At 40.6% G+C, this 9,951-nt stretch overlaps 1 protein-coding gene across 1 annotated transcript; it reads right to left on the minus strand.

Annotated features, from left to right (window-relative positions):
• Positions 1-766: 766 nt before the first annotated feature.
• si:ch211-223a10.1 (putative ZDHHC-type palmitoyltransferase 6) lies at positions 767-9,277 on the minus strand. The gene is made up of 10 exons (XM_063491419.1): positions 8,803-9,277; positions 8,105-8,240; positions 7,908-8,018; positions 6,708-6,840; positions 5,933-6,111; positions 5,675-5,748; positions 5,335-5,497; positions 5,174-5,256; positions 3,652-3,842; positions 767-2,466 (listed from the first exon to the last, which is right to left on the minus strand). The coding sequence occupies exons 1-10, from the start codon at positions 8,921-8,923 to the stop codon at positions 1,978-1,980; spliced, it is 1,680 nt and encodes a 559-aa protein (XP_063347489.1). The 5' UTR covers positions 8,924-9,277; the 3' UTR covers positions 767-1,977.
• Positions 9,278-9,951: the final 674 nt, after the last annotated feature.

The following is a 9,951-nucleotide window of genomic DNA, read 5'->3' on the forward strand; positions in this document are numbered from 1 at the left end:
TTGTTATTGCGAAGCTAGTCGCTCACAATGGTGGAGAGAAAAGTTGATTCTGATAACAGAGCCTTTCAGCGCCAGTGGGTGACTGAATATATGTTTACAGACATTGCTGGTAAACCCGTGTGTCTTATTAGTGGAGCTAATGTGGCTGTAATTAAGGAATTTAATTTAAGACGGCACTACGAGACAAAACGTCAGGATAAGCTGAAAAACCTAAATGCAGAGCAGAAACTACAGAAAGTAGAAGAGCTAAAGAAGAATCTGACATTTCAGCAGACTTTTTTCACCAGAGCAAAATCACAAAGTGAAGCTGTCGTGAAAGCAAGTTTTATTGTAGCAGAGGAGAAAGCCAAACCAGCCCGGTACCACTCTGAAGAGCTGCATGATGAAGCTGTGCGACGTCTTGTATCCAGACAAAACAGATTTTGGCAAATGTGAGCCTGAGGAGAAATACGATTGCTGATCGGGTTTGTGAGATGGCCACTGATTTAAGAACACAGTTGTGTGAAAGAAGCAAAAACTTTATTGCATCCTCTCTTGCTGTGGATGAAAGTACAGACATGATGGACATTGCACAGCTGGCCATCTTCATCCGTGGAGAGGAAATATTGAACATTAAGTCGATGCACGGGACAGCGACAGGAAAAGACATTTTTTAAAACGTATGTCAAAGTGTAACCGACACGAAACTGCCCTGGGACAAACTTGTTGGACTAGCATCCTGCTGACTATAGTCAGCAGGATGCGAGTAAAGATGCAGGAGGAGAACTGTACCGGTGAGTTAACAGCATATCACTGCATCATACACCAGGAAAGGCTGTGTGGTAAAGTCCTAAAAATGGAGCATGTAATGATCACCGTGACACAAACCGTGAATTTTATCTGAGCTAAAAGTTTAAATCACCGTCAATTTCAGACTTTTATGTGGGAAATAGATTCAGAGTTTGCCGACATTCCTTATCATACAGAGGTCCGTTGGCTGAGTTGGGGAAAAGTTCTCAATAGAGTTTTTGAGCTCAGCAAGGAAATCTGTCAGTTCATGGACATGGCATGTATGATGCGGTGAAGGCATTTCAAGTGTAGCTGTCACAAATGCACCAGTGCAACCTGCCTCACTTTCCCTGTTGCCAAGTAATGTTGAACCAAGTCAGCGGACTTTGCTGAACTGCACCTGTGCAGATTCAGATGGAGCTGCAGTGTAATGATACACTCAAGGGAAAGTACGACACTGAATGGCCCGCACAGTTTATTAGTTCCATTCCTGAAGCAATGCCCAGCTCCGTCTACATGCAGCTCCAACCTTGTGTATGCTTTCATTTATTTTTTCTGGGGTTTTTGGCAGCATGTTCATATTTCTAACTTGCATAATTTTGACAGGATATATTTTTATGAAGAGCAAAATATTTAAAGTTAAAGTTTATTTTTTTAAGTTTATTTAATCTGGAATAATATTCCTGTCTGTTTTTATTCATATTTATGTTTAAAAAACATTGTTTTAATGTGTTCAGTAAATGTTTATCTTGTTTGGCCCGCGACCTAAAGTGTGCCTTGAGTTTTGGCCCCCTGTGCAATTGAGTTTGACACCCCTGATGTAGACGCTCGCTGCTAAAACACAGTATCAGAAATATTGAGTACTTTACACAAACAATATAAAACAACGAGAAAATAAAAACACTGTTTCTTAAAGTATGGGTTTTCAGTGAGGTCTCTAAAAACTAGGCGAATGTCTACATTTGTGGTAGATACCCTGCAAGTCACTTTGTGAACTATTGTCCTGGCAAATCTACTCTATAGCCTATTTAATATCAAAATATATTAGATATACTAAAATCAAGTACAAGATATGGCATTAAAGTTACTGAATCTAAAAAGGACATTATCACAAACCACCTTACACAGAGGAACTAAGAGTGAGTATTTGTACTTGAGCAATACTGGAAATGTTTTCAAATAAGCTGCACAAAGGTCAGAGTGACAGTTTTAAATGTCTATGGCAGTTTTGTCCTCTCTGGCTGGTCTGCTGCCCACCCGTCTCCGACCCTCCATCAGAAATGACAGCACTATCACCCAGCGCTGTGCTAGTGACCGCTGTCGTGCGGCGCTTTCGCATTGTTTAAAGTAGGTGGTTGTTCCAGTGGCGACAGCATCAAACTGCTCAGTCAGAAGCCACACCTCCCAGATGAGTGTCAGTCCATTCATGATCATCATGACAACAACCCAGAAATCCTCTCCTAACAATGTGAGCCACAATGAGAAGCTGTGGCTGCCTCCAGGCATCTTGCTGTACAGGTAACTTATTCCTGTGGCAACAAAAAGAAGGTGGGCAGCCACCATGGAGAGGATGAAGACCAGGAACAGGCGGTGGTTACCTCGGCCAATGCACCGGTTGAGGAAAAGGCAGTGATGGTCGTAGTCTTTAATGCACATTTCACACAGCTTGCAGTGTTTAGTGTAGTCAGGCTGAAAGAGCTGTGATGAAGACAGGAGAAGGTCATCAAAGTATTAGAAAGAAGTAATGCATTTTTATGTATGGACTTTACCCCAAAAAAATGGACAGGGCTTTAAACCTGCATTCTTTCTAATGACCCACATAAGGCCACTCAAAAAAATGTGTCTGCTAGGTAATATTCAACTAATTTACATTTTTCATCCCAGAAAAAAAATGTATATGTGTGACACAAGCTGTACGGAAGAAGGATGAGAAAGAAGATGACAGATTGATTTTAAAGTAAGAACTTTGATTCAGCGAGTTAAATTTTATAATCTGGAAATTTAAATCTTGCATATAAAGTCCTATTTCATTTAACAGTTTTTAATCAGATATTGGCTCTATACATGATGACTGAGGGGGCTCAATAGAGCTGTGGTTACAGATTTGCCTAACAAGCAAAACATCCACGGCTTGATCCCGGGAGGAGACACAAAGCCATTTTTGATTCCATCAGGAAGAGCATCTGGGATAGAAATCAAACATGTGGTGTGGTGATATTTGTTAATACGGGAGCAGACGAAAATAGGCAACAAAACTGAAGTATACTAATACTACTACTAGTCAGATTAGTCTTTCTAAACTAGATAGCTTCAGTACTGTGGTGAAGTTTACATCAATTTATGGTGTTGTAAGGAGACATCCAGAGCAGATGGTGATGATGCTGATTAGATTCACTTACTAAATTCTACCTTTTATACTAGCTTTAGGCTGTCTGAATCTGGAATCTATGTGCTAATATATCTTGTAGAAATTTTTTCTGTTTGCTAAATCCACAGGAAACAGTGAATACTTGAGTAGCAGTACATGTCACAGCCTGTAGACAAAGAAAAATATATCAGATCTCACAAATCAAGTCATTATGTGACTTATTATCAAGTGATTCTTTTCCTCTCACCTCACTGCAACACCAGATCTTAGGGTTCCCCCACCTACCAAATCCCTCTGTAATCCCTGCATATATTACCTGGCAGTTCTGATATCTGTGGTCTTAACACAGGTGTGTGAAGACCTTTTCTAATATGAGGGGAGTTACAATTAACAGAAAGGCTATGTATAAATTTTTAGATCTAAACAGAAAGAGTGATAATTAGAAAAATAACTACATACAATATTAGGTGTGGCATGTAAAACAAGTTACCAACATGCCCATATGAATGTCTCACCTCACAGTATGGACAGAACCTTTGTGGGCTCTGGTTCTTCTCCACCAGATCAGCGATACAAGAGAACCGAGGATCTGATTCTGCTCTGTCTAGTGTCCCAGGGTCTTGTGTCAGAACCTTACAGAATAACCCAAGGAGTATGGAAAAGTGGACCATCGACACCTGGGTTAAAGTACTGGTTGGCCACACACATTCACAACATTAAGGATAAAAATTTTAATAGCACATTTTACATACATTTAAACAGACTCGGTAGAATACCAAATAAACTAGTTGCAGTTTACATCAGTGTTTGCTGGAATTCATATAAAATTGTAAAATGTATATATATGAAAATGTGAAAAATGTAACAGTCAGTAACCAAAGATTAGTGTAACCAATTCAAAATGGTAAATATGGTTAAATTTTCATCTTTTCCCTTTCCTGGGTTACACCATTTTTTTGTTTTTGAGTGATTTATAATGTTGCAGTGAAGTTGAGTTTTGACTTCTTCTTCGCCACACCTGCCTCCATATCACCATATCCCTATCCTCTTTTCCTTCAACCCTCTGCATGTCCTTCTCCGCTACATCTGTGACTCTCTCCCATGGTCTTCCTCGCTGCCCATATTTAGCATCCTTCACCCAGTGTATCCACTATCCCTCCATCTCAGCCTTGTATCTCTAACTTTGTCTCCAAACTGCTCATACTCATTTCTAATCCTGTCCCTCCCGGTCACTTCCACCAAACTCTTAGCATCTTCATCTCCCCCACCTGTATTTTTGTCAGCGCCACCACCCACAAATAATACATCACAGCAGGTCTCACTACCATCTTGTAAACCTTCCCGATGACTCCATCTGTCACAAATAACCCTGTTCACTTTGATTACACCCAAAGCTTTGGATGGTTGACCCCCAGGTATTTAAACTTTCACTACCTCTATTCCTCGCATCTTCACTGTTACACCTGCCTCCCTCTCATTCACACATGTATTCTGTCTTGCTTCTAATGACTTCCATTCCTCTTCTCTCCAGAGCACATCCACAGCTCTTCAGACTCCAGACTCACAATCACAATATCGTCTGCAAACATCATCGTCCACGGAGACTGCTGCCTGACCTTATCTGTCAACCTGTTCATCACCAGTGCAAAGGAGAAGGGGCTCAAAGCTGATCCCTGATGTAATCCCACCTCCATCTTCAACCCATCTGTCACTCCTACCACACACCTCAACAACGCCTTGCTCACTATTGTCCTCACTCTCTCCAAGATTAGATTAAACAAAGGTCCCCTCTATCCTACACATCTCCATATGTGACTATTTGAATATAAAATGTAGTCACTTCATCATACAGTGGCATTCTATTTTGTCATGAATAGTGTATGATTCTGATGTGTTAATCTATGCATCCAGTTGAACAATTGTGCTGAACTCCTCCAAGACTCACAGCTCAGCTAACGTAGGTGTGTGAAAAGCTGAATTATCAAGAAATATGTATGAGCAAAAGACCTAATATATGCTAGCTTTTTAAAAGGATATTAGGCATCATTTTTCCATAGAAGCAGAGCAGAGAATGGATCAAACCAGCAATGAGGGTTCCCAAGTAGATCGGGTTAGGTAACCTAGAAAGAAGACATATGCTATGTGATATAACAGCAGTAAAGGATGATTATTTACATGCACCACAATTTTTGCCAAACCTTTGGTATGTGGTCATGCGGTGGTATTGTGTGAAAATGCTTCTGGCAAGCCATGGGAAGAGCAAACCACAGATTAAACCCCCATAGCCTCCCAACATGGCTGCAATCAGCAGGATGGCAGCTCCACTCAGCGATGGAAAAAACAGTGTCCAGTAGTATAAAACTGTTAAGAAAGAAGAACACAAAACACCCTTTTACCTGTTTATATGATCACATTCAGCATAAAACATCTAAAAAAAATCAAATTTCAGAGCTGTAACATGAACTGGTTTGCAATTATTATCTTTGTGTTTTTATTGTAAAATGAATGAATAGAGCTCATATACAGAGCCAAATGTACCATGAGACTCTCTGGGCTTGTGGTGTATTGGCTCATTAATGTACCGACTCAGTAGTTTGGTGAGTTGCTGATGTCTAGAGAAAAAATACAGCAGAGTAATAATCAGCATCATAATCCCAAGAGAAAGATCGAATCAGGAAAAGCAAACATACTGGATATTTCATAGGTACCAAAGGATGCTAGAATGAAATGCAGCATCCTTCTAGTTTTATAAGGGGGGGTGGGGGTGTCACATATTTCTGGAAGCAGCAGATTCACCTAAATGTTTTGCCCTGTTTGCTGAGATCCAGTGGTGCCAGGCCGCTATGATTCTTCTGATGGAGCATCCCGCACCCTGTTCTCTGCAGTAGTATCCAGCACACTTCCACTCCACCCCTCTCTGCTGCGACGTGAAGCGCTGTCGCACCCTGCTGGTCAACTGCATCTACAGCACACCTCTGAAACATATTTGCAAATCCCAGAAAATGTACATAATTTAAGCCTTAGTTTACATTTTAAACAGTTTAAAAGTGGATAAGTAAAAAGAACAAAAAACAAATATTTGCAAAAAAAGTGAAAAAGATAAAAACATCAACAGAATGCCTATTATTTTCAGACGCATTAAAACAGGTACAGGCATTGGTGGAAATCACTGCTCAGGCTCAGGAAAACAGTCAGTGACTACACTTCAATGCTCCATCCCCAAAATGCAAGTTGAAACCATGCATTCACCATGCAAATATATACTCTGTGTGTTACATGCAACACACAGAGTGAGAGACAACCAATCACACTATTTACACTATTAATAATCCATACTCTAAATGTTTGGGTTAAAGAAGCACAAAGATCAAAAGTTGACTAAAGCGTAAAGTCACAGTACATTTTTGTATGATGACTTTCGTCATCCCGGCAGCTTTTACGTAATATATATTTGACTCAACATTTTTATTAAAACTTTTAGATTGGGCATTATCTTGTGTATTACTGTGTAATAATACTGTTGCACAACTAAAGAGGGTGAAAGAGGCAGACAGTGAAAACTGTATCATACCTGGTCCTTGAGCAAATACCGAATAACTTCTGTGTTTCCTGTGGATGCAGCCAGGTGAAGGGGAGTCACCTGGTACATGTCTGTGTCTGTGAACCTAAACATTCCTGTCTCCCACAAATAGTGCACTGCAATGCTGGGAAAAACAACTAACAGTTAGTGCATGCATAATACAGTACTTTGCAAAAGTCACCCCACATTTCTTTATACTTTCCTTCCAAGAAGCCAGACTTTCTTCTCATTTTTATAAATGTCTTGAGCAATAGTTCTCCAGGCTTTCTGTAGGTTTTTTTTTTTGTAGTTTTAATTGAATTTTGGCTGCTTTTTCACACATTTTCTGTTCAGGACATACAGGAATGTTCTGTCTGTTAACCCCCTTAACGCTGACCTGGACTAAAAATCAGTCCAACAGTTTGGGTTTTTTTTTTGGAGTGATCAATGCAAATTTGGAAATTTTGGTTCTATCTATTTATGTTCAAATCAGTATACATACAGTGAGTGTCTACAGCCATCTGTAAAACTGGCAGAGGCTCTTTCATGGCTTGGGACTGCATTTCAGCCAGTGGTGCTGGGAATCTTGTAAAAATTATGAATGCAGAAAAGTATGGTAGGATTTTCATCCACCATGCAATACCATCTGGACAGTAACTGACTGTCAACAGCTTCTTTTTTCATTGTGACAATTATCCCAAACACACTGCCAGTGTAGTAAAAGCATACCTGGATAGAAACACATATAGTAAAAGACTATCAGTGGATTGGGTTCACCAAAGCCCGGACCTTCTTATTAAACGGTGTGGAATTATTTTGACAGAAAATGGGAGTAAAGGCAGACAAGATTTAAGGAAGAGCTTTGAATGTCCTTCAAGAAGCCTGAAAACAATTCCTGAAGTCATCTTAAAGAAATCACAAGAAAGCTTGTCTAAGAGAGTTCAGGCTGTGTTGAAGAATAAAGGAGATCTTAATGACTTTGAAACATATTAGAACTGTACATCCTCTGTGTCAACCTTATATACTGTATTTTTATTTCTATTTATGTTTATACATGTATCAATAGATCACTGCACCTATTTCCCATTCTTATAGCAAAATATAAAGAAATGAGGAGTGGTTCAGGGCTTTTGCATAGCACTGTATATATAACTGTGTAGTAGCCCATGGCAAAAACGACTAAGTTTGTGATACAATGTTTCATCCACTTACATGCTCCCCCCAGTGACCGCATGGTGCAGTGATGTTTTTCCCTGTAGGTCTATGAGATGTAAATCGGCCCCGTACTGCATCATTTGATGTATGATGTAGATGTTCCCTTGCCTGATAGTAGTACAAAGTGCACAAGCTCAAATCAAGCTCTCACCTTGAAAATCCAGGCTTTAACTAAATATGCAGCTGCTGCTCACCTGCAGGCAAAATGAAAAGCTGTCTGTCCTGCATCACATGTCAGGTTAGGATCAGCTCCTGCACTAAGGAAAAGGTCGACCAAGGCTCGGTTACCATGCAGAGCAGCATAGTGGAGTGGGGTAAAGCCACCCCAACCTGAATGATGAGAAACGCATTTACATTACACAGTCAAGCTTGATGACACTGACCTTCAACCCTGACTTTGACTAACAATATGAGACTGGCATAAATGCATCGACTGTCAGCCTGTTGACGCTGAAAGCCCTCTCAAGTTTGGGGGTTGGAGTAGTTCAGTACAATGTGACTTTGTGCTGTGTTGTCACAGGATCTGTCCATCTCTTCATCACAGGATCTGTGCCAGACCATCTCACAGAAGAGCTGCAGTAGAGTTAGGTTTCTTTTTGGCATTGTGGCAAAATAAAACCAAGAGAGACCAGAAAATGATCAAATATACAATAACATCCGGTAAAACTATAGTTAACTCCCGGTGGCACATTTGCACATTATTCCAAAGTTCTAAAGCCAGGCATGGCAAACAGTATAAAGTGGGTATAAACGTTCTCTTTCTAACTAATGTTTTCAGCAGTTTTCTCGCAATAAAATGAGGAAATCGAGAAATCCCGTCGCGATAAGGTTGAATAATGACCTTTACAAAAAGCCAGATCTTAAGTTTGCACTGTATCTCTTCCTAGCTTACCTTTTTGCTTGAGTATAGATCGGTTACTCTGAACGAAGTGTATACACTCTTCAATATTTCCTCTCTGTATACAATCAAATATGTCTCCACCGCTGACGGAAGACACGGGCATCGGATGCATTATGATGGGTACACGGAGGCCACCTTCTAATGTTACCACCGACAGAAACTGCAAAGGAAGCAAAATCAACTCCTGGGAAGCGGCGCTACAACATCATAAGGTAACGTAAGAAGGGATCTCATGTATCGCTACAAAGCAACCGAGATCTTTCATTGTGTCAAACTGATTGAGGCAATCCACGCCCTGGACACCGCATTGGTTGCAAGGTGTCACGTGGCCGCGCTTTGCCCAAAGCACGTGGTCGCTATAAATACCGTGACGCCTCCAAAGTAAGCTGTAGCGCTGTGCTGTGCCGCGATACCAACTATTACTAGTACCTGTACCAATACTTTAAAACCATAATGACAGCTTATGTGGGGGAAAGCAGAATGTCGTGATTTTGAAAATAAATCATCAAATTTCCTATTTCACGATTTCTTAAAAAAATAAATAAAAATAACAGTCAAAGTAGCCATTCATTTTTCCTGACTCTTTGAATACCTCCCTTCCTAATTATCTCCCTCCATCTGTTTTCTTGTGTTAATTTAGTCTTCCTCCATCTCTTCCTCACTTCTTCACAGATGGTGCATCAGAATCAGCCTCCTGTGACTATGAGGCCTAGTTACTTGTTGTTGCTGGTACTACTGTTCATGGTGCTGCAGCCCAGATAGTTAACGTGTTGGTTAATTTGACACATTGGGCCGCATTTCTTTTTCTTTTCTTTTCATTGCTTTATCTCAGCTTTCCAACTTCACCTTTTACCCACTTCTTCCACACTGAACCTTTTCTACAAGCTGCATGAGCAGCAAAGGTAGATGGAATGGGCTGTAAGTGCGTGTACCCACTGGGTGGCTCTTCAGGCCGGCCCATCGGCCAAAAAGTGCATCGGCCTATTGGGAAAATGCCCTGTATGCCAGATTACCTGACTTAGAGGATAGAAACAAGATATTGATCCGATCTCAATGCCAGTGTTGGTATCGATATTTGGATGGCCCCGCCCACCTCTAGTAAACTGAAAGTGGCCTGGGGAACTTACCAGAATAGTGTAA

This window comes from Pelmatolapia mariae, linkage group LG13 (genome assembly GCF_036321145.2).
Source record: "Pelmatolapia mariae isolate MD_Pm_ZW linkage group LG13, Pm_UMD_F_2, whole genome shotgun sequence".
Classification (NCBI taxonomy): Eukaryota; Metazoa; Chordata; class Actinopteri; order Cichliformes; family Cichlidae; genus Pelmatolapia; species Pelmatolapia mariae.

Bases quoted from the DNA above. Each gene is read 5' to 3' on its own strand.
- si:ch211-223a10.1 (XM_063491419.1), bottom strand. From the start codon at position 8,923: ATGCATCCGATGCCCGTGTCTTCCGTCAGCGGTGGAGACATATTTGAT. The intron at 6,112-6,707 runs GTATGATACAGT...AATATGTTTCAG, and splicing joins GGTATTTGCTCAAGGACCAG to AGGTGTGCTGTAGATGCAGT. The intron at 5,749-5,932 runs GTGAATCTGCTG...TTTTTTCTCTAG, and splicing joins AAACAGGGCAAAACATTTAG to ACATCAGCAACTCACCAAAC.